The following is a 26,237-nucleotide window of genomic DNA, read 5'->3' as shown; positions in this document are numbered from 1 at the left end:
TGACGCAATTAGCCATCATCGGCTTTCATTCAGACGCGCCCTGTATTCTCTTCTCTTGTCTTTTTATTTTTCCTTATATATTTCCTATGAGCGCCCCGTGCGCTCATTTGTTTGTATGTGAAATCATTTGTTTTCTAAATTATAGAGAACAAACCTCTCTGTGCCCTTCTCTCATTCTCATTTACTCTCTCGCGCTCTTTTCGCTCATTCTCAATTATCTAATATCTCGGCGATGTCTCTCACTTCATAAATTATTTAAAAACAATATTTTACACTATTAATGTATGTATAATATATAGAGGTCACCTAATTTGAATAAAATTTGTCAAACAGCATCGAAAAATTGCGCTAATGGGTCCAGAAAACATGATAACAGTGACCCAGTGCCGCGCGAGCATAATATAATATAATATGCAATTATCTCACACCAGGGGCTTGTACGAGGCATTTTTACTTGTAAAAAAGAAGTATATCGCCTCTCTTTTCCGTTCTTCTTTTTTCATTTATATCATCTATATAAAATTAAAAAACAACGTAATATTATTTATATTACTTCGTCGTTATTAATAATAAAAGCTTTGTACAAAATTCAATTTACAATTAAAAACGTTTTGGTTATGTAATTTTCTAGAGATTCTGATTTGTAATTGAACTATCTACCGACAGAGAGGCAATTGTAAGTTAATTTCTTATAGCGCGTTTTCTTTTGTTTCTCCTTTTCTTTCCGTTTATACGCGCGCATTCGTTCTTTCTCTTTTTCCTCTCTCTCACATGCTCTCTTTTATTCACTTTCTTTCGTTCTCGCACATGTTCATTCGTTCTATCAATCTCTCGCACATACAATTTTACTTCCCATTCATCAGATTCCATTTGGTATGCGGCAATGTACGGTCATCAATAATAGTATCTCGTGTTATCTTATTTTTTGTTTTTTGGAAAACACAAAATACGATCTATTTACCTTTTTTTTGTCGCTTGACGAATTACACGAATAGAAAAACGTTAAAAAGAATTACTGTGCATCGATAATCATCAAGTTTACGCTACGATCGCGTATTATCGTATTAATTTAAAAAAGAATCGAGTAAAAAAAGTCAGTATTTCGCATTGGAGGTTTATCGATTAATATTTGAAGGATCGTTTTCTCCCAGTTATCCAGGAAATCTCAAAGTCTCTAACAAACAGTTGAAGACGGACGTAGGAAACCAGTTGCTCTCGTAAAGCCCCAAGTGGCGGTATGGTAAAGGAGTGCATGAAAGAGGTGCACATACTGCACTACGAAAGGAGAAGGTGTGGGTCAGACGAGAGCTGCCGCTGCATGGTAGAGTTGCATGAGCGCTTGTACGTGCACTGGTAAGCAGGATAAACGATCCTTCGTGTTCGCATCCACTGCGAGCCACGATAGTGCATTGTATCCCTCCAGCACATATCTGAAATATATTAATAATAATAATTAATAAAATGATAGATCTTAATATTTATAAATGAATTATATTGAATTATAATAATTAAATTAAAAATTAAAATATGCGGTCAATGAAAGCAACAATATAAACCTGAGCACATCGGTGGTATACTGTGAATCTAACGGATGAGCAGTGAGTGCACTTTGTTGTTGCAATAGGTCATCACTATTCTGCTGTATTGCTGGACTATGCAAATGTAAGGCATTTTTCAAGAACACCGGGCAAACACCCTCTAAATGGGGACAGGCTGACCAAAACCATGGTGGCATTCGTCCAGTTGGTGCAGTAGACACTAAGTAACCAAGAGCAAGTGGTTGCTGCAATAAAGTTCCAACTTCTTCTGCTTGTTCAGCAACTGCTACCTATCAATTATAAATTTTACAGTTAACTAACCATTTACAGACAGATAATATGTATAAACATTTAACTTACTCTTGGTGTGTTACTACATGGAAACGGACTACCAGGGCCATCATGATTGCCTAATCCTGAACCTCCACCATCCCCACCCAGTGGGGATCCTTCAGGACGATGTGGGCTACCACCAGGGCTTTGACCTCCACCAGCACCAGCCTCTGGCCATACATTGAAGATGTCATTAAAGTCTCCCATGCCTTCCATACCTTCTGGCATATCATCGTTTAGTGCAGAAAATAGCTCATCATCTCCTAATTCTGGTCCATTAATATGCTGCTCTTGAAATGCAGTCTGTGATGACTGTAGCAGAAAAACGATCATTTTTAGACATTCAGTAACATTTAGATTTTTTCTCTTAAAAACAAATTTGTACCTGTGTGGTAGCAGATGTAGGAAAAACGAGAATATGAGTGCACGTAACATCTTGTGGTGTAGATAATTGGCAGTTTACTGACGCCTGACTAAACCTTTCATCAGGTGTGAATTGATCAGCCATAAGCCTGAGAGTTGAATCTGGTTCAAGGGAGACTAGACAGGCGCTAAGCACACAAGGTGCTGCTGACGGATATAAAAGACTGCACTGGCCACATATTTCTTTAAGGTGTTTAGAGGCTTTGAGAAGCGCTTTTCTGGATAGTAACCAGCTCCAACCTTTCAGCTCACCATGTCCGATACGTCCTACACGACCTACTACTAACCTCCAAGGTTGTACCTAAGTATGGAAACATCCAATTTGATTATATATTTTTTAATTCAATTATATTTTCATTATTTCTAATTCTATGGTTCAATATTTTAAACATTTGTTATTTTATTGTGAGCTACTTACACCTTGAGACATTACACCAAGTATGAAATCCATCAATTTTTGTAATCCAATTCGTCTGGCTGAAGCGCGTTTTCTTCTTTTTCTATTTGGTATATCGATGTTGATAGTAGCTGTTTCAAATATTTCTCCTCTATCATCAGTTGCAACCGCAAGCAGCCATGATTGATCTTCGCTAAGACAATAGCTGAGATACAAAACTGCACACTCTTCTGGTCCAGCGATGCCGAAAGACTCTGGTGCTTCGCTTTTCGCCCGTAGTGGAGCCAAGACGTAGGCGGGTGAGTACAACCGGTACGAGGCTCTATTTCGTTCCTGATGTATAGTTGCAAGAGTATTACTATAAGACTAAAAATGATCGAGTCATGGCCTGTTTACTTTTACTACTTTCGTCGTCCTAAACGGCACATGGGCAACGCGATTGTTTATTTCAGGGGAACAGTTCTACACAAAATATAAAAATGCATCTTACATCTTTACTCTTAAGGAAAATGTCTGCTGCGGCAGCGGTACCAAAACCAGTAAGACTTTTTACTGTGGAGTTATGATTTAATAACCGGCGGCCCTGTAGAAACACGTTTAACGCTAAAGCTCTCATCTCGTCCTGTATTTTGCGCCTTTCCCTAGCTCGTCCTAACTCCATTATACTTTCCAAAGATATTATCTGAAGATGAAAACAAATAGAAAATAAATTAATAACTTGCTTAATTTGAAGTACAATGTACAAAACGTTGAATATTATTTCGCTTTAACGTGTATAATATAAATTATTATAATAATTAAAAAAATATAAATTATAACAAGAATGTTTTTATCATAATATAGAAAAGATACATGTAGTCGGCGCGAAGTACTTCTTCAGTTCTCCATTTTACCTTTGCTCGAGATTTTCTAACAAAACGTAAGAAAAATCACAATTCAATCTTACCTGAACATTGATATTGGATCTAAGATTTTCAGGCATGCTATTAACTGCTGTCGAATATGCACGTAACAAAGCTAAAATAGCAAGTCTTCGTCGGTCAGCATCTTCGGGACCTCCCAATGAGAAAGGTTCTACTAAGTAAACGACTATAGCTGGAGGCTCAATTTCCTCTTCATCTGGACCCGATGTTGTATTAGTGTGTATCGCGGCAGTTTGTGAAGTTGGTGTTGTGTTACCGGTATTAGAATTAGTATTTGCTGTTGTGTTCGACGATGGTGTTTCACTTCTAGGATTTTCTCCTTCTAAAAATGTGCAAATTTTATATGTAAATTTATCTCTAAACAAATGTAAGGATAACTTAACTTACAATGTAAAAAGGTAGTTGATATGAAAACGTACCAACTGATTCTGGTTTATTTGTCATTACATCAGGTGTGACTGGCATTGTATCAGTAACAGGAATAGTTGTTTGCGGCTGTTGTTGTTTGTTGGTCGGTTGCGGGTCTCCAGGATCTAACAAACTTCGATCTTGAATAACTTGTGTTAAATATGGAGCTAATCGATGATTACAGACTTGCGCATACAACCGCAATAGTTCTCCTAATTGATTCTCTCCTAAGAGTTTAAACCAATCGTCTATTGGTTGCTTGACTTGTTTCTGCATTGATGCTTTTCCAACGCGAAGAATACCATCGCGTAACGATTTTGAAATAGGTGTATGCCTTCCTAGCCGACAAATCTGAAATAAATCATAGCTTTATAATCAAAGATAAAAACATATAATATGTTATGCGAAATTTATTTTCTTACTTCATACGTAGTTGATAGTTCGCGGAAGAATGATTTTACTTTATTAATAACACAATCATTGTCTGGTGCTACCACTACATAGGCGACGTCTCTTGGTCCAGCATATGGCTCCAAGAGTAGTTTCTCCCAGTAACTTAAAGCATAAGGTGATAAAGACAACCAATCTCGGTCATATCCAACAACCAATGCAGGTATTGGTTGAGGTTCACAGCGATCATCGGTTCCGCGACCAGCTAAACGATGGAATTGTCTCCAAGTCAAGGGACCTGCAACGGTATATGGTGCTTCCCACATACGAGTTGTACATTTTTTCTGCACAGCATCTTGTAACAGTGGTTGTAGAGCTCTCATCATTCTCACGATATCACCACTGCACTGAGGTCCTTTTGCTCTAAGGAACACCCATCGATGCACTCCAATTACACGATTAGTTCTTTCATTGTGTGTACCATTAATTTTACCCTGATCGAGAGCTGCTAGCGACACTTCGTTACCATCATTGAATTCTAACATATTCACAGTAGGCGTAAGCATCGGGTAGCTCTTCATTGAGGAATAGATCCTGGATGCTCTGTAAAGACTGCTTGCGGAGCTCTGTATGATCAGGCACTGTTCTCTGAGCAATTCTAACACATTAGGTGGTATCACGTCTAAACCTTCCGACGGTTTGCCCCCTCCACAGGCTACAGCGATTAGAGACGCTTTTTTCTTCTCTGCTGGATCCTCTGCAATACCAGTAATTTCCATCTCATCTTCGTAGAACAAGCCAGCTTGATGAGCTAACCGTCGATTTACAACCGCACTAAAGCCACAACTGCACCTAATCTGATCATCATCTTGAAATAGCGCTCCGCCTGACCATGAGTGTGTAAGATACACACCAGCGTCTGCACCTTTAATATTACCAACAACTTTTGGACCTGCATTGCACACGCAGAGACTGCAACTGTCAAAATTGTGATCACGGAAGATATTAAGCACAGTGTCACCTAAGAGGATATTCACTATGAGAGAGTTCGATTCTGGCGCACGAGTAGGGCCTGGTGTGTCTGCTTCGATGCTATTCAGATTTTTGTTCAGATAAGAAGAAGTGGTAGATGTAGCTGGACTTGGTTGATCATATGGCGGCGGCGGTGGTCTTCCGGATATAGTTGCCGAGCGATATGGTGCTCCCAATGGTGCTGGACTCGGAGGGCATGGTTGTTGTTGTTGTTGTTGAACTGAACCAGGTCTAGTTGGTGGAAGTGGTTTATCTGAATTGTTGGAAGTAGAGTTGCACTGCCAAGAAGATCTATATACGCAGTGCGATGGCAGTGTAACAGGTGGTAGAGATTGACTGGGTAGATTTGTGAGTGGAGCATATTTGGAAGAACCAACCATCTTACAGATAGGTGTAGGTTTGAACACGTAGGACCAATCATCGATTGGCTCTTCTTGAGGAGATCCCATGTTCGGATAAATGTCGGGGACATGCCTAAGTGGTCGTTGAGGTACAGAAAGTTCCGTCTGGTCCATTAAAGGGTCATTTAACTGACAAGGCGAAGCAACGGGATTATGCTCTAAGGATGGTGGCGTCGGAAACATTTTGGAAAGTTCTTCTGGTCGTAACACGCCAACTCCCCGGTTATTATGTCTGTTATTGGCATCTACTCTGGTTTCTTCATGTAGTCCACCAGATCTATTCGACTCTGGGGGAGTTTGTACTTGAAGCTGATTTAAATTCTATAAAAAATATTGTATAATTTGTAACTTTAATCACAAACGCAATATTAAATAACAGAGAGAGAAAAGGAAAGGCAATGCGTACGGTTTCATCGCTAGAAGTGTCAGGATCGGAATTATCAAAGATTTGGTCTAAATCTTTATAGGATGCTTGAAGACCTTCACTAGTAAATAACGATCCTGGTTTAGTAGGATCATCTCTTGGCCGTCTAAGTCCATCAACGCTTGTACCATTTTCTTCACCTGTTGCATCAAACTCATATGGATCTGTTCTTCTTCCAATGCAATCTCCCTGCACGAATATTAATAAATACAATGTATATGAAGAATGTAAATAATATTTCAGACAAATGAAAGAGGTCACTTACAACATTGACATTTGGTTCTTGCTTAATCTCTAATTTGGGTGTTTGAGATTGAGGAACCTGAGAATTCATTGGTGGATATAATGTATTGCTCCTCACATTGACTGGACTGGTATTAGATTCCTTAAAACGCTTTACAGGATGATTGAGCCATGCTTCTTGCGTTGAATAATCATAGAGCCAAGGTAATGACTGTTCGTTTTCTAAATATATATCCTCACATTCTCTAGAGGCTAAGACTGGTCGTTTTAATGTTGGTCCAGGGGCTGGACTATGCACTTGATTATTGCATGCAGAGGAAATTGATTTTGGACCTTGAGAAGGGGTTAGTGGTGGGGCAGTGTTTGTATGACTGGGTGGTGGTTGAGGACTAAGAGTAGGCATTGTAGGCTCTGCTGGTGGAACTGATGCTGGCTCGGAATGTGGAGTTGGAAGAGGTGAAGGTGCAGGAGATCCTGGTGAGCCAACAGATGGAACTGGTAGACAATCTCCTCCTGTTGGTGGTCCCCTTGAATAGGAAGGAGGTCCGCCTGGTGGTGTACTCGGCGCTTCTGTTCTGTTCAATACAGACCTATTCCAATTAGAAAACATAATCATAAATTAAGCTTTTTTTAATAATCCGGGTATCTACAAATATTAATGATATATTTCATATTTTAAATTTGATGACTATAATTGACCCTGATAAGTTGATTCATGCTGAATAAAAAATGATACACATACAACTACCACCATGAACGTTTTTATGAAGAGAATTTTATGATACAACACACCTACAATTATTTTACTACTTAGGAAAATTGTTATGAAACGGTTTTTTAAATATATTTCTTTGTATGTTAGAAATTGTTAAAAATATAATTATATATCTAAAGATGATAACAGATTCAACTACAATATTGAAGCAAACAATGCACGAATAGGAAAATAACAATTACAAAAATCGTGCTTCCGTTATGAATAATATTATTATGCACATGCAAAGCATTCTTTAACTATTGAAAGAGCTAAATAGTTTAAAACTATTAAAAATTAGAAGTGGTAAAACTACAGAAAAGGAAGAAAAAAAAAAAAAAAAGAAATTTCAATAATATTGTATAGAAATGTGCTTTTTTATTCAATTATATACATGGTGTCTGGTAAGGTAAGAAGTAAATTTAGAAATTTAACAAATTTGTCCCAATAGAATGAAGTGTTATCATCTTGTTGTAACTACATTTTTCTTCTAATTTTTAACGTTATTCCCTCCAAGTAAGGAAGTAAATTAAATAAAATTTCAATGATAATTTACTACCAATAGCACCTTTATAATACGTGGTCCAACGAAGTCTCAGCTTACTACTTCACATCACACATTTACCGAAAATCAATACTTAAATCTAGCTAATAAAACATTTTTTGTTCTGGATGATTTGTTGAATATGTGAGTGAGTTTGTTAAACACTTTACTGGACACCTTGTATACTGCAATACGGTTTATTTAGTATATATAAAATGAAAACTAGAACTGCATAATAAAGCATGAAATAAAAAATAATGACTACTTAATTTTAATCAACTTTAATTTTTAAAGTTGAGATATATTTCTATGATTTCTTGATATTTGTAATACCTTAATTATGAATACCATGATGCTGTATATGTAACAATATATAATGGTTACCAGTTATGTATGAATATACTTACTATAGTTTGTATTAATAAGCACACAAATGTAATAGATCCCATTTAAAGTATATACGGAATATACATATTAGCTGCTTCTCTTCAATAATCAGAGTAATAAAATTTGTACTGTAAATTCACCTTACGTATTGTTATGTATTAAAATAAAATAATAATGAACACTTTTTCTCGTGTATGCTTTACCACAATTAATATTTATAATTTTTCCAAAAATGAGCCCCCCCCCCTCACAAAAAGAAGATAGAAAAATTGCACAATGACGTTTGATTAATGCGTTATTCGTGCAATTAGATTTAGTTACTCCTATGACTAAATAAATAGCAGAGCTTTCATAAGCGATGTGAATTAAAAGATGACGTTATGGTATTATAACGATCATACGATATTGGCATTATTGCGGTGATTAATTAAGGTATGGGAAAAATACAATGATTTTTTCATTGATATCGGGGCAGAAATTACCCACCTGGGGGCATTAGCAGGGACAGAGGGACAAGCATCCCACTGGGTGGTAGAGCGTCGATGAAACGGTACGACCCTCCGTCCACCTTTATCTACTCTCTCCCTCTGAACCTGAGAGGAGGCCAGGCTCTTCCAACCCCCGGGGGTGGCATACCTGCAACCGATGTATTTAATATCTCGTTTTTTCATATGTTTACTTATCTTAATTATTCTGATTTACTGAGCAGCAACGTGTGGAATAGAAATAGATAAGTAGCCTAATATCAACTTTTATTATCTTTACAATTTTATCAAACCTACATTGGTGTAATGATATAATGTTAAAATCTTTCTTCTCATAAAACATATAATATTTAATCTGAATAAAATTTTTAGTTATTATTTATTTAAAATTTAAAGAAAGTACATAAGCTTACCCATGATAACTATATCCTGAGATTTATGTTGAGATTTATTATGGTATGGACTTACCATGTATTGTTTAAAAGGAACATAAAGTTTATATTATTTTATATGAAAGTTTTCAATATAGAACAGTCCTGTTGTTATAAATAAGAGAACCAATTTCACGAAATAATTGCATACTAGCCATTCTCAAAAACTAAATTTACATGCACATATAGCAACAACCATTAAAAAAATTACTACTTGTACTGTAATATTTTAAACAATCTACATTTTATAAATTGTGCTATAACATGCAGACAGAATCAATAACAATTGCAGACTATGCTATTTTGAATATTATTACTATTTTGAATATTATCAGATAAACATAAAATACAGTGAAAAGAAGTATATATTTACTGCTACATATAATAAATGTGCAAAGAAAATAATAGTTAAAAATCTAACAGTAATCTTATTCTTTATATATACTTTCACTTTATACTACAAACTTTGGATAAAAGTGTTATTATTACTACTATCGTTATTACTGCATTGTTCTTTTTTCTTGTTTATATCATGAAGATATATATAAAAAATATGGAGCAAAAATATGAAATTGTTTTAACAAACAATTTCTCAAATTATATCAATGCAAAATTCCTGAAATTTCTGAACTTTATTATTAACCACTGCATGAAATAAAATATGAAATATATTACATACAATGCAGTAAAAGTTAGACTCACTAATAAAAGTTACAAGAAAGTATTACTTACTTTGAACAGGTACAGGAAGACTTTTGTGTTGGATCAATGAAGGTCCAGGTTCCAGGTTCTGTGGAAGATTCTGTCTTGGAAGCAGAAATTGGTGAACTCAAAGTACATTCTGCCCATACACGTTCTGGTAATTCGGTAGCCGCTCGTATATCCTGCTGACTCAAGAGAGGATGTTCGTAACTAGCAGGACTATTTGGTGGAGAAAGAGCAGTATCAGATGGAGTATCATCCATATCTGTGACCAGGACATAACATGAGGGATAACGCATGCGAACACCACCAACAAGCACTTCTACTAGAGATGGAAGTCCTGCTTCTACATTACTGCCATTAATTGGATAAAAGTGTTTCCATTCTTCAAGGAGTTGACTATCTGTACGCCCCACTGGGCCAGTTAATGTACCTGCTAGTCCATAAGGAGCTAGTATCACTGAAACAGAAGATACATTAAATAAGTACATATTTGCAGTAGCGGCATATACTATTGCGTTTTTGAATTATCTTGTAGAATCTAGCTTACCTTTGACACCAGACTGGGAAGTTTGGGTGCGTTGTAAGCAAGTTCTGGTAAGATGTCTCACAGCAGGATGCTGCCTGACATCCACACTTGCACATACAGTGCTTTCTCCATGCACAAAAAATGCAAAGGAGAATGATAGGTGGCTACTGTAAATGATACTAAAATTATTTTGCTGAATTAAGTTACAAGAAGATTGATTAATAGTTTGTCTCGTAACTATGGTTGAAAACTATTATTAACAAAAATAGAAGAACGTACCTACTGCAACGGTGTTTCTCGAATCCATCATAAGGTTGTACGAACCACTTTCCAAGGCGAACAAAATCACGAGATAGTAAGCACCGTTCGATTAAGTTATGCAGAGCCTTGAAAAGAAGTGACCGGCACTCATACGATAGTCCGCTTTCCCAAGAACCCTGTTCACTCTCTGTAATCAAAATATTTATATTAGAACATAATCTTATTTTATATATATATAATATCAGAATACAATAATTTTTTAGTATTAGATAATACATCAAAAATTTGTACAATATTTGATATAATATTTAGAAAACGTTTTACATTCACACTTTTTTTCTGTTTCGTGAACAGAAGGAACGAAATGAATTTTGTTTTAGAAGCACGTAGTTTTTGTTATTTTCCCGCGATCTACTTTCTTCATCAAATCGAGGCAATGCCTATTCTTATTGGTCGAAAGAAACGACCGATTCCATTGTGAAAGTAATGCAATTCGTGTATAAAATTACAGCCAGTCACGTCGACGCTAAGCAATCTGTAGAAGACAAAAGAAATGTTGATTGAGACAACTAAAAAATTTTAGAATTTTATACTTGTGATCTAAGATGAAATATACATTTTCTTATCTTATAATATAACGGTATTACGTTATATTTTCGTTCCTCAAAAAATAAATCTAATTTTGCATTTAGCAATGTAATTCTGCTTTACTCGTGAAATAGTAATGAACTTTACGCTTCATGAACATCAACTCTGTGAGTGTGTGGTATATATCAGTTTCACTTTCTAAAATAAATTAGTATTACAATAAAACAAATTATACCACTTTATGTAATATAATTTTTATAAATTTCAGTATATACATATCTATATTTTACATCTTTATTACATAATATTTATATAAAAATCAAATGGACTCAATTAAATTATTTCCTATAGATTCCTAGATTTCTATACGTGTATAGTATATTCATAAATATTACAGATCTCGATTTTACTAATATTAAAGATTTCATAGAATGTATATTTTGTTGAAAATATCCTATTGGTGACAAAACAATTGTAACTAACTTTTCTATATGAAATTCACACACACATGCGCACGCACCCATACAGAATTCTTCACTCCTAAATATGTGTATTCAAAAGAGTTATTTTCACTGTCATTTTCATTATCGCATAATTTGTGCTAAACAAATATTTCTCTAACTTCATAAAATTAGTTTTTCATCATATATTGATATGGAAAAAATTATATTTTTCTATGTCCATTTAATAGTTGATGGTTTATTAAAATTTTCGATAGAATATACGTATAGTTGCTTAAATTTCTTTTTAATCCATAGCATCCAAAAATCTGGTTTAACCAAGACTAACGGTTTACCAGTTGGTTCCGCAAATGGTGTATTCCTTGCGATGCACAATAATGGAACCTTGCGTCGCATCGCACCGAGTTGCAGACAAGTACATGGTTCAGCGACCCTGTGCAGAGAAACACGGTCTAGCTAACGTTACCGCTTCGTTCGCTTTGCACACCTTCTTTCTCCGAAACAAAAGCATACGGGATTTTCTACAACGACGTCCACAAGAATTCGCGGTATATCGCTTTTGGATTGATCCGATCGTTTAATCAATGAACTGTTATTCTTACGGCATCATTCAATCGTTATTTTATTGTGTATATATGACAAATTTTGGCTTTTGTAATTTTAATATTAATTTTAATTCTGTAAGAACTAGCAATGGTTCTTTGTTTCTCTCTCTAAGCTTCAAATATAATCTAAACTGTTTGGATCATCTATGATTCAACTATTGTAATCGAAGGTTTAAAGTTCATATTATTCTGATACAAGTAACAGATGTCACGGAAGTTGAAAGGAATTAAAAAGTAAACATTGTTAGTTTCCAAGATTTTGGTTCAGTTCTTAAGATGAATCATAAATATATAAATCAATCTTCACCAATAACAAACCCTAATAAATCAAATAGATTACGATCAGTTTCAACAGAGGAAAATATGTAGAAATATTTATAGTCCTCTCAGGAGTAAGTTCGATACGTAATGAAGAAATTCCAAGACTTGTTTGCTCATATCACTTGAATATTTAACATACAAGAACAATGTTACCCTATGTTGCAGTAACTCAAGAAAATACTCGGCGCGTTTCTCTATCGTTTATCAGAAAATCATGATTATATTGCTTCGATTCTAATGAGAAGTATTTCAAATATAATACGGATAGCTGATACCTCTTCAGGTTATGTACTTTACAACTCGTTACTGTTTTAGAAAATTCATTTCGTTCGTAATCGATCTATTCGCCTTAAGCTTTATAATTTATTTTACGCTTATTAAACTTAACTAGTTGCTTTTAACTGATAATGAAAATCAGTACGAGATACTGTATATTGTTTGTACTTCAATGATTTTCAATAGTTTGGATCCAGAAGAAAGATTGAAATTAAAGTAAAGACTACATTTGAGTATAATTATTGTTCGTAGTAGATCGACCATAGTTAATAGGGCAAGTGGTTAACATCTGTATATCTCTCAATTTAGACGCATAAATTTCACATCTTATAAACATACAAGCGTCTATGATTCTATTGTCTATTATAAAGTATGTCTATTAGAGAATTGGAGATGTCCGTGAGGATAGTAAGAGCTTCATTACTCACCACATGCGATGAGTTCCGGTGACACAAGACCGGAGAGATCAGGTTCCTCGCCATACCAGAAAATCCAGAGTTCCTTAGCGGCAGTAAGGGAAAGGGGTGGCGGTGCGGGCGAGGGTGCAATGCCTAGGTCGAAGATTCCAGCTCCAGTTGTCGAGGCGGTTGCTGGGCCGGAGGTAGCTGGTGTAGCGGCGACTCGTCGCCACACGCAGAGAATGTCACCCGCGAGGCACCGCGAGAAGCTCGATAACACCGGGTCCTCGAGGGGGGTGCCCCCGAAATCGCCGGCTACTTCGCCCCACACGAGTTTTTTCCATTTGATGCCGCAGAGATCCGTCTACAATAATAAAATTACTCGTTAGTCACATTTATTAAACTCTTATGAATCAATCTAAATATTAATAGTAGAGCTACCAGAATTGTTAAAACGACTAGCTCATAATTTTAAGATAGAAATACAGCGGTGCACTTGTAGCGTTTGAATATTTTCTAAGATGTATGGATAGAAGGTTGTTTTTCTTTTTAAAGATATAATATTTATAAAGATTAATATTTATGGGAAAAATGTATTTATGATGATGATTAAAAGTATATTGACAACGAGTTATTTCTGAAGAGTATTTCGGTATTGTATTAATCAATGCTGAAACAAAATGATGTTGAATGTAATATCAATTTATGTATATAACTGACTTTTAATAGTTGAAGAATTAAAATTCTTAATTTATTAAAAGGTAATCGATCTATTTACCGTTAGTAAGTCAAATAAATTCTAAATTCTATAAGATTGCCTTTAAAATGTATTGTGATTAAGATATTAAAATGTTCAGCTATGATAATTTAAAAAAGAGGAACTATTGCATGGTAGATCTAACTTCTAGCTGGACTTTTGAGAAGGAATTTAAATGGATGTATGAAAATAATCTACTCTGTTAATGTCATATATTTTATCTAATTAACTGAAAAATAAATCTGTTAAATTAATTAAATGAAGCTTTATATATCTTTAATAATATTTGATTATACATTTATTAATGTCAGCGGCTAAAAGCAATGATAAAATATATAATTTACACGTATAACATAACACTTGTACAAACTCTTCCAATTAGTGAAGATAGGTTAGGGACTGTAGGGAATGTATCGGATCATTCATTGACCATTGAGAAAGGTCGGTCCTTGAACTTTCGCCGCATTCTATTTCCATTTGTCACGCAACGTAACAAATCGTTGATTTAACCGTGAACAATAAGATTTTCCTTTAATATACAGATCAGTATTAGAACTTGAGATTATGTTGCAATTTTGTGTACTAAAAAGTAATTAATATCTTGTTAAAGAGTTATCGATATTGATAATACAGTTTTGACATCAACAATATAATTGTACTAATTGTAAAACCATAATGATTTAAAAAAAGATTATGTTTTTTTATAACTTTACTAATGAGAATTAAAGCAATAAAATAATTAATAATTTATAGTTTTAATACAAATTACTGCAAACTACAATTTTGCGTAGTCTAAATAATATGTTTCTATACAAACATCAAATAGATATTCAATGTAGGTTAGGGACATACATAAACTTTTTAATTGCAGTTTCACAAGAATTTTGTTTTGTTTTATTAACAGCATTTATAAAAAAATATAATGATAAATTACTAATATATGATAATTATGTATTTATTAGGAGGACTCTAAATAAAAAGTGAAAGCGATAAATAAATCGTAAATATTCATACAGATATTTGTAATGAAACCAAATGATCTCCCGTTGAACGCATCAGTCTGCACTGGACATTAAATTTTCCGTTACAATAGCTTGCAACTTTCTGAAAACGTCAATGAACTTGTGCTTGATAGGAAGGAAATAGGAAGATAAGTACTTTAGTTGAAATTGAGTTGTATACAAGGTATCCATGTTTAAGGAAAAATGTATCTTATCTTGGTTAGTCAAAGGCTATTCACCCTGGTTTGATATCTCTAACGTATCTGATTCATGCATTTTTTTCTGCCTTCTATACGAATAGTCGATGTTTTTTTCGTGAGTAATCGATATACAGTTTAAAGTCGATTCTGAACACTTGAAATGTGCAGTTGCTATTAGCGCATGCGTGAGAACGATATTTGCAATTTGAATGCACTCAACGTCAAACATAATCAATCGTTTTATGATAATTATATCTTCTCTATTAAAACAATTTACTGTAATTTATTATAAGTGGTTCAAAAGATTATCCAATACTTAATATTCATTTACAATTTAAACATAGTTTGCAAATAACATTTTGTTGTTACTGGCTGTAAGCTACGTACAAGATAAGAAAAAAGAATTGATGTAGAGAGACACAATTTTAATTATTGTTAAATACAAATTAATTGTTAATTATTCGACACATTTAAATAATCCAATGATTCATAAGTTTGTCGTAATAATTACAACGGTATTATTAACGACCTAGTTTAGACCTAATCGGATGTTATGTACTTTGCTAGTTTCATTTATCTCAAACGCTTTAGAAGGCATATCTTTTCGATATGCTTTTCAATATGTTATTTATTAGATGGTTATGCATAACATTTGCTACCTTCTGTTACTTAAAAATTATCATAATCACACTAAGACAGTAATAATAGCAGGGTGGAATAGAGAATTTCCACATATTTTTTCGTTTTTAGTACAATGTATATGAACCGCGGCGCCACCGTAAGCACGTCTGTCTATCGTATGGCGCCACGATGTGTCTGTCAGAGTAATAAAGACACGCGCAGTCGCGAGCAGGTCGCGCGCTTCTCAACCAATCAAACATGCGCCTTTTCTTACGTCACATTGCCAGCTGACATAACCGGAACAGATTCAAATAAGAGCGGAAACTTCCTATGATATTAAATAGGATAATATATAAATCTAATAACGTTTTTTATCATGTATCGTTAACGTTACTTTTGATTTATATTCAGTACTTATTTTTTCATGCGAATACTAGAAATTAAAAAATACAAAACATCAATTTTTTTCTATGGGTAGTACACATATATAATATTCAAAATGCAAAAAATTTATGTTTATGATTGCAAACAAGAAGGCAAGTATATTATTTATCATTACGAAGTATTATTATAGAGCTATTAAACCTGTTTAAGAAAGAAAAATTCTTTCCAAATTGTTTATATCTTATCATTAATGTCATTCAACAAATACTAATAACCTAAAATACCTGGAGGAAATTAGATAAAATATCCAAATAACCTATAAAATTACACATCCCTAAAATTTAATTCAAAATTTTTCGGAATACACCAATAACTATATCCTATCTATAATAATGAAAATATAACGAATAGAAGTGATATTTTCTTGATTCTATTATATTTTAGAGACAAAAGATGAAAAAAGAATCGATTGAGAAGGTAAGGGCGCGCAGTGGCGCCTATCGTGTCGACGAGACGAAATAATCGGTGAGCAAAGGCGCCCATCGCAACGCTACGGGGCTGTCAAGCTTGCTGATCAATACAAGCAAGGCGACGTGCAAGGCCGCCCGCGTGGATTCAACTCGCGGGTCTGCCACATTCCCTCGTTTCATCCTGTCGTGCGCGCCTGTATTCGTATCGGTTTTCTCCCACGGTATCGTTTCTTATAGATTCTTTCTCTCTCGTTTTGCATTACTTTATCTTGTCTTTGCCCTCTTTCCAAATTTTCTATTTTATCAGTGGTTACAATTTGTCTAAAATTTTAAGACGTGTAATTATCGAATAATTTAACAGTGTGTGTTGGAATTGTAAGATACCAAGATAATTTTTAGAGGAATTTTTTGGCCTCACATTACTTGAGCCATAAAATTTATTTTTATTTCAATAATGCCCCTATATTTCTGATGCAATGAAGAACAAATTTTAGTAATTGTTGTAGTCTTCTTGAACATGACTTCTTAGTATACAATAAAGTATTTCTAACAAGTTTATTTTACACGTTTAGTTCTAAATGTTTCTTCTTACTCTCTCCTTTCGAGTATGAAAGATTAATCAATGAATGAATCAAATAATACATTGTGTTAATAATACGTTGTGTATTTTCTTGAAATTAAAAAATATTACCAAAAAGACTCCGTAAAAAAACTCCGTAGCTTTAAAAATTTACTTTTCATATTATAAATTTGAGCTATAGACCATATAAAGATCTATCATAACAGTACGAAACTTTGATTTTAGATTCCAAATATATTTAAACATATCATCTGCTACTTTAAAGTCTTCAAATATTATCAATGTACAATACTTTGGTCTAAACATTTTACTAAATTGGTTAGAACGGTGAGAACAAAAACATATGGAACAACGAAATAACTACGGACAAAGTATTGACGCAGCCTTCAACCAATTATAATTCCAAATGCAACCGATCACAATCCTCATGGTTCGAGTCGAAAACATACACAATTGCACATTGAATTATTGATCGTGTCACCAGAAGGAAACAATGCTGAACGAACGTATCAATGAAGACAGAAGAAAACTGTACAATCTCATTTTTCTAGTAGCAGAGCGTGTTTCGGTGCGCGTAGAACGCAGCTACAGCTGTAAATTCCCATTTCTGTTACTGCCCTCCTTATACGCTTGCCGTTAAAGCAGCACGAACATTACATTCACGTGCGTAACGAAGCGGAATTCTTTTGCGTACAAGTTACTCGAAAGTGGATAGAGTACGCCTCTACGACGCCACCGACGCTCTTCTTTCTTTTTTTCCCTATGAAATCGCACTTGCTGTGTGGATTCTTCTAACTTTGTTCTTGTTATTGGTTATTTTGAGAGTCCCTTTTTTCTTATGTTTACTTACAGTAAAGTATTACGGCAGATATGATTGTTTCAATAATATCATAAACATACTCATGCTGATATTTAATAATTATAATAATTTTTGATTATTTATTTCCATTTATCTTTAATTTAGAAATTAATTATTAATATCTAAACGAGATTTCGAAGTAATGTCCAATTCGTGGTTAAAATTGCAGAGTTACCATAAAAAAAAAAAGAATTTACAAATTATACGAAAAAGGAAAAAATAAATTCTAGCCATGTAACAATACTTAACACGACACGACTTAAGCACAACAAAGTGAAAAATTATTCATTAAGTGAAAAAGTGTAAATATAAAATAAACGATATTTAACAGAACAATTAAATTATATACCCTTATCTTTGAAAGAATGACTTTTTTACGTAGAAAATTATATGTTCCTCTATTTAAACTTAAACAGTTCATCTCTATATTCAAATACAGCATTCTGCTTACTAATATATATTATTATCACTTTCCCTTATTCCTATTATCCTTATTATCCTTTCTCAGTTATTATTTCCACATGATTAATTACAATATATAAAAAAACTGCACGTAGATTATATTAAAATAAATTACAAGGTATGTTGTAATATGCAGCTTTGTCGAACTTGTAATTAAATTGTCTAATTGACAAGTTTACCAGAAAATTGTACACGAATCGCACAATCATCCTAGCCATCCAATCTCATCATCCTCTATTTTCCTATTTCCTATTTTCCTATACGTGCAAAGGAAATTGTAAATATTTAGCATGTTCTTACTATTGTTTCATATTTTTTCATTCGCTCCAAACGAAGTGAAGCATTAATTCTAATTTTGAATTTAATTTCATGAAATTATGAAAAGACTACTTAAATGTCATTTATCAGTCAGATAGTCATTGTCAGATAGTTCAAGCAAAATGAGTTCAACGTAAAAATGTCGAGAGAAGAATTCGATTCGAGAGACACTGGGTATTCTAAATTATATCAGAGTCCGGTCTGGTGATTTCTCGGGCGAGATACGCGAGGCACGCGGCTTCTTCGTCGACGAAGTCACTCGGCTAGATTATGCTGAAACTGGTGCTCCGTGGAGAGAAACAGGAGAAGCCGAAGGGGGCTTGACCAGCCTAGGTGAAAGCCTTGCACTGCGAGGACGTCACGTGTTAAGACTACAAGAGAGTTTACACATTGCTCGGTTTTGAGCTCGCCACTTTTGCTTCGAGCTGACCTCGGAATATCATTTTCTTTTTTTTTTATCCCACCACCAAACTTTTAGAAACCACTTTCGGATGAGTCTCAATTAAATTTGATCCAAGGAAAAGATCGAGAGTCTCAATTTCGAGCACACTTTGCTGCCCGCTCAAAGAACGACAATGGAACCTTACAAACTCTGCTACTTTTAACCTTTGAATTGTATCGCTATTGAATCATAGGTGATCCATAACAATTTGAATCAATTGTACAGACAGTTTCAACCTTAAATTGGGCAACACGTGTCCTTTAAGGTGAATCTGAATTCTCACATCGCTATCATGATCTGAAGAATTGAAGGGCTCAATAGAAAAAGAATACAAGTTAGATGTGCTTCAATTTTTGACATTTTATTTCTGTCATCTAGCATCCATTCTGCCAGTATGTTTATACGTTGAAAAAAATTAAGAAGCAAATTTTTGATTTTTAAATGAATTGTGGAGATCAACTCTCATTCACTCCTTGTTAATTTGACAAGTTGCGATAAACTTGATATATTATGTATACATTCGTGTTATTTGTAACGTACGTTTCATTACATTTATTCTCGTTATTTACACTTGAAAATATATCTCTAGATTTATATAGTGTTAGGAGAGATAAACTGAATTGAAGAAATAAGAGACGGATGAGGGTCGAACTAAATTGCAATTGAAAGCCGACAATTGATAAGTATTTATTAATATTCCTAATTAATTGTAGATCTTAGTTAACTGAGAAATTATTGGCCTGTTTTCCCGTCGTTCGATTTATAACGGTAAATCGAGAATTGTGACAGAATAAAATATGCTATAAAATAATTTGTTACAGTTGATATCAATAATTATTCACTTGATTAAAAATTTCCTTCACAAATCACAACAAAATATTTATTTCATCATAATTTGATCGGTACAATGTTCTTTTAAATAAATTGTTAAAAATTATTAAAGAATTATAATCCTATAAATAACTGTATGTTAAGATATAGAGGTTTTTTTGATAAAGTTAATATATGTGCTTATCTAATTAATTAGGTTAATTATACGATAGGTTTCTGAGATCTTTGATAATAGATGAACGTGTTTCTGTATATATACATATATACATGTATTTGTATTGAGAACCACTGTGACCGAGCATTGCTCCTACCAGGCCGTTGCAACTCGAATTTTACCGTGAATACAAAGTAACTATAAAGCTGTACACAAAAAGCCGCCAAGAAAGTTATTCTATTCAAAACACCTGAGGTTTTACCTGCTTATAAAATTGTATATGTCACTCTGTGGGTATCAAACGAAGTATCTATTTTTAATTTTTAATGAATTTTAAGGACACTAATCATTTCGATAATCTTTAAAGGATTCGATCCTTAATACACAGAAAAATTAATTAATAGAATAGAAATAATAAGAAGATTAACTATAGGAATAAATAAATAAATTGCTATTACTGTAAAATTTTTAAACTACGCTTTATAAAAAATATAAATAAAAGTTTAAAAAATGATTTCAGTAAGTTATTATTAAAATTCAAATAATTACGAAGACCCTCAAAATTAATAAAATAATACTCCAATAAAAGAATGGATTGCACAAAAATTCAGATGCTATCAGAATCACGATATTTCATAATATTGATAAAAATAATACAAGAATATACCGTACTTCAAGATCATATCATGTTACGTACTAGATATCCTTAGTAGATAATTTCGAAATAATTTCTTAAATCGAGTTCGTGCGGAATAGCGGAGGCCGACGAACTGTCGTCAGACGTAAACGAATTTCATCGGGGAAAGCTACGGGGGAAAGGGGGAGGGGGAGCCAAAACGAAAGCATAGTTTTCCCTGCAACCGACAAACCAGTACTGACGACATGACACGCAACTAAACTTTCCCGAATTTTAATTTAACACAATAAGGATGTAGAATAAAATAGAAAAATCCTAAGGAGAATAGTCGAAATAATAATAATAATAATAATAATAATAATAATAATAATAATAATAAACGATCGATAAATAAGCCCTGTTTAATTAATTTTAATTAATTAAATAAATTTTACTTAATTTTAATTAAATTAATTTAATTAATTAAAGTAAATAATTAATGTTTTATAAATCCCAATCATTCGAATAGCTCATTTTAACAACTTTTATCACGATGATGTCTGCTTTGGAAAATTTCCTAAAATCAATTTCCAAAAACTTCTTCATTTTGTTATTATCCAGACGAGCACTACTATAAAATTAAGTTAAAAAAAGGAGAGAAAGAAAAAATATAAAAAAGATACGAAACGAACAGTAGAAATTCATTCAGAGGTGGATGTTTTGATTGACTGTTCGTGGGAATGCGGTACACTGCGAGTGTAACAGAAAAATGTGTCTGTCTCGCCGTTATACCCGTGATAAGTATGTGTATACATGAGTCGCGCGCATTCTGCATGGTCAAAATGAATAGAGAAAGAGGGGAGAGACAGCCTAAAGGCCTTGCATACAGGCCGTTTCTAAAATAGATGACCAAGCTTTAAAAGCATACAGGGAGTCACAAATGTGTCAAATGTAAAAATTTATTTAGGCTATCACATTATGTATAAAATATTACTATTTTTTGTTATTAAAATTACAATCTTTTACTAAACATTATGCTCCTTTATTTTTTCACAAATTTACTAGAAAAAAGAAAAGATAGTAGAAATTAACAGCGTGGATACTGAATGCAGTTGGTCCCAAAAGTAAAAAAAATTCTTTAGCCATGGTTTCGAAGGCGTTTGATTTCACTAAATTATCAGTAATTCTTTCTTTTCAATATTTATTAAATCAATGTATTATCATTTATTTAATATTAACATATATTTTCAAGTTTCGTGAACACGAACGAAGATTAAAATTTTATTATGAAACGTCTAATTATTTCATTGACGCGTGTAAATATTATTCGTATTGAACTGACGCACATTTAAATATTTGTACACTCAGAATTTTTTTATCGTTAATGTTTATTACTCTGTATTTAAATACGAATTGCAGTAAATCTTTTAACTGTATATTCGAAAAATATCAATATTAACAATCAAAAAAGAGAAATTATTTCTTTAATGATGTGTAAGTAATCGCTTATCAGCGACTAACATCTCAATTAGTAACATATTTTAAAGAATTAAATTTTTGTTAAAAGTGTAATAAGAAGTTTAATGCAAAATATAACAAAACAGAAACATGTATGTAATTTACTTTGGGATTGATATTCATATTAAATTCATAGAGGCAGATAAAAAGTTATGAAGTTATAATGTTACAAAAGGTAAAATATAATTGTCACGTGTGAATTATGTTTAATCGTATATCTTCAGCAGAAACAACGTTTAATAACAACTTCACAGGTATGTCAGGTATTCTTAGAAAGTTCAGAGAAACTAATGAAGATAAGTCATAAATTTGACGAAAATCTATTCACAGAAATGGTTGCATAGACGAAACGGAAAAGATACATATCTGATGTTGGATACGCCTAGGATATTAATCTCTATTAATGACACCATTATTATACGTTTATCATTAAAGCATCAGTAAAAGAAAACTTGCAAAAATAAATAGATAACATGTCTTGTTTAGTAAAAATATTTAAATTACCAAAGCATATGATATACGGCAAGGTATTACATTTTCATTTATCAAAGTATTATATTCAAAGTAACTATATTCTTCAACATAACGATTTCTAGGGATTTTCACGAGTATAGTATCTCGAGACATCAACGAACACTTACTTAATAAAATTGAATATATTGATGAATAACATGCAATTTATATTATATAACATATAAATTTTATATTTTAAACATACGTGAATAAATTTTTAGAATGTTTTAATAGACAGAAAGACTAAAAAATTGATATCTATATTGAGCAGGCGAAACTATCTCAGAATTAACTTAGAATTTATTAAATACTCTATTAATGAATAAATTGGCCTAATGTCACGTTAATAAGAATCAATATCCTATTTTCAAAATATCACGCAAACAGGTGTATCACGAAAAATCAATATATTCTGATAGGTTGGTATGCTCGCACACATACACGTTCGAGATTCGTTGAGTTCAACGGAAAAGAAATTCCTAGACTTGTCGGACCAGAGCAGAGCAAAGACGAGGACTTTCAACCGGTGCAAACAATCGTCTGGCACAGATTTGTGGTTCCCTTGAAAGGCGAAAGGAATGTTATGAGAGACAATTTCGTTATCTTGTCATTGGGAGAAGATACGAAAACACGCCACGTTTTCAACAGTTTATCCAGAGATTAGTAGTAAAAACAACAATAACATAACATACTAGAAACAATCGAACAATATACACTACGGTAATCAAAGGATATCAGTGGTCAGCACTGTTGCAACCTCCTTAATTCTCTCACGAGTGGAAAACTCAGGGCCGACGTGAATCAGGCATGACATTGGGTCTTATAAACTTTAAATCCCAGTGACGCGCGTATACACGCTTATACAGGGTGTCCGGTTTTCTGTGCAATATTATCAGAGTAGTATAAAAATAAAACTAGAAAAATAAGGTTGTGTTAGATTGATGCATACAAAATGCTGTTTCTTCAAATGAAAGTTTAACTGTTAATCTAGACATAATTCGATGCACTTTCTCAACTAACAAGTTTCACTAATCTAGATTTATAAGAATTATTTAGTTTTCAAATGCAACATTTGTATTTCTAATAACTTTTATATCAGTTTTTCCAAATTTAGATCTATAGGAGGAAATTAATCTGTCAAATCCGGAATTCGTACAAATGACATTTCATATGCACCAATCTAATAAAAAAATAAATCCTCTATTAAAAAATTATAGAACAAATATAAAACGTGAAATAAACACTATGCGAAGCATCAATACAAGATGAAATTATCGATACACATCTGACATCGGATAATCGCAACGTCCAATCATTTATAAACTGAAATCGGTTTTGATCTTGATTCTTTTCTTCATGTGCGATATTAATTCCCATTATTTTTTCACAACTGAATAATTGTACTAAGAAGAATAAAGCAGTTATGAACTTTTTGTTATGTAACATTTTAGTCTCATTTTTATCTCTAGAACACTAATAAACTACATACGGTAAAACCTAGGACACCCTGTATAAGTACCTATATACAGTCAATTATACAAATCTACGCACACCCATTGAATTTTGTAAATATGGTTAATGGTTAAAAATTATATGTTTATATATCAACACAAATGAATTGTTTTTTAATTTTCTCAGTATGTTTTAAATTCAGAACGAAATTGCGTCGTTTCTAATTTTGCTACCAACAAAATTTTAGAACTTATATTGATCAAACATTTTTTATTCTCATCAGTAAATACTATTTATTCCCCTTTTCTTCGTAAATCTCTGTATTTATACGTACGTATATACAACGCGCTGCAAGAATTGTGGTACAAAATCGAGGTTAAGAAGATTCTATACATTCCACATAATACGAAAATTAAAAATAACAAAATTAAAAAAATTAAATTTGAAAAATTGTTAAATAAGTATACAAAACAAAGTATTGAATGATTTTGCCGACTGTGTACTCGTATAAGTTCGCAATTTGACAAGTTGTCAAACTCAATTTTTTCAGAAACGGAACCTTCAACGCAATTTTATCATTCTTGATTGTTATTCCATTTTGAATCACAGAATTTTTCTCATCTTGATTCATAGTTTTCGAGACATGCTATATATGTACATATTATACAGGGTGCTCCAATTGCTCGATCAAACTTTTTAGTGTGTTATGAACAAATAACGGAAAAATGTCGTATAAATGTAGGTTGTTTGAAACTAGATTAAAAGGTTCTAAGAAAAATACGAAATACAAAATGAATGGCAACAAGCTCTCAGTTACTATAATGCAAAACGAAAATAGGTTGACAACCTAACCCAAACTTCTAGCTATTAATACTCTGTTTCGAAATGTTTACCGTTTTTGACAATAGTCATAAGACATACCGGTAAAAGTTTGAATCCATTACTCTATGATTATTTTATTTCATTTTTTGTGTTAGTTGTTATTTGTTCGGAATTCTTAATATCGTTTTCCCCTTAGATCTCACTCTTAAAATTTTTTCACTGAATTAATCAAATCTTTCGTATTAGTTCATTACGTATTAGTTTTTGCTTGACATGCTTTTTCTTTCAAAAACTACTAGCATGAGACACACCTGGCGATCTAGCAGTTCGTAATATCGTTCCTTTCGCATCACGTATTTCTCTCATAACTTCTTAATGAAGCTTCGAACAAGCTATGTTTATATGACATATTTTCCTTATTTATATCCATAGAGCATAATGGAAAAGGTTTCAGCCGGAAAAAACTGGAACACCCTGTACACACAGCAATGGGTGAGAGGGAGGAGAGGGGAGTGCCGCGCGATACACAACACCGACGTCGACACGAACGATCGAGTACTGCCCACGGGAATTCTCCGATATATAGGTTAACCCGGGCGACTTCTGCTCGCGACATTACGCGGTACCGTTAAACATCCATTGGACAACTGGCATTTCCATCCTCTGAAGCCTCCATCTCCATTCTTCCATCTCGATTCTTCAAATTACACACATTGAAGCAGATATGCGCGACTATATGAGTCTTACGAGTGAAGAGAGTGGGCTCACTGATCACTCACCAGTGCGAAGAAATTCGTGTGGCAGTCCTCCAGGCTAGCGCCGTTCGTTTGATGCGACGGATGCGTCATGGCTTCTCCATCGTACGGCGTACACTCATTAGCAACACTTCTCGCGGCGGCGCGCCTCTCTCAGGCCCCGAAAAATCACACGGCGAGGCCGCTATTATTCGAGAACATTTAGGAGGGTTTTCACTTCTCAATGGC

General features: G+C 33.4%; 1 protein-coding gene across 6 annotated transcripts; it reads right to left on the bottom strand.

Moving 5' to 3' along the window:
* Positions 1-91: 91 nt before the first annotated feature.
* Skd (mediator complex subunit skuld) lies at positions 92-26,175 on the bottom strand. 6 transcript variants are annotated; one of them, XM_072003957.1, is made up of 17 exons: positions 26,034-26,175; positions 13,285-13,618; positions 10,624-10,792; positions 10,366-10,523; positions 9,846-10,275; positions 8,684-8,833; positions 6,535-7,102; positions 6,252-6,458; positions 4,445-6,166; positions 4,034-4,373; positions 3,638-3,936; positions 3,182-3,373; positions 2,713-3,057; positions 2,257-2,595; positions 1,899-2,183; positions 1,557-1,828; positions 92-1,430 (listed from the first exon to the last, which is right to left on the bottom strand). In XM_072003957.1, the coding sequence occupies exons 1-17, from the start codon at positions 26,100-26,102 to the stop codon at positions 1,298-1,300; spliced, it is 6,012 nt and encodes a 2,003-aa protein (XP_071860058.1). In that variant the 5' UTR covers positions 26,103-26,175; the 3' UTR covers positions 92-1,297. The 6 variants fall into 6 exon arrangements, with proteins under 6 accessions (XP_071860058.1, XP_071860060.1, XP_071860059.1 ...); XM_072003959.1 differs by having other exon boundaries at positions 2,713-3,024; XM_072003958.1 differs by having other exon boundaries at positions 10,366-10,511.
* Between the last annotated feature and the right edge of the window lie 62 nt (positions 26,176-26,237).

The sequence above is a fragment of the Bombus fervidus genome, chromosome 5 (genome assembly GCF_041682495.2).
Source record: "Bombus fervidus isolate BK054 chromosome 5, iyBomFerv1, whole genome shotgun sequence".
NCBI classification, from domain to species: domain Eukaryota; kingdom Metazoa; phylum Arthropoda; class Insecta; order Hymenoptera; family Apidae; genus Bombus; species Bombus fervidus.
Note: the sequence above shows the minus strand (reverse complement) of the source record. Positions and strands in the feature narration are given on the sequence as shown.

Bases quoted from the DNA above. Each gene is read 5' to 3' on its own strand.
- Skd (XM_072003957.1), bottom strand. From the start codon at position 26,102: ATGACGCATCCGTCGCATCAAACGAACGGCGCTAGCCTGGAGGACTGC. The intron at 13,619-26,033 runs GTGAGTGATCAG...TTATTATTGTAG, and splicing joins ACACGAATTTCTTCGCACTG to ACGGATCTCTGCGGCATCAA. The intron at 3,937-4,033 runs GTACGTTTTCAT...GCACATTTTTAG, and splicing joins AAATAAACCAGAATCAGTTG to AAGGAGAAAATCCTAGAAGT.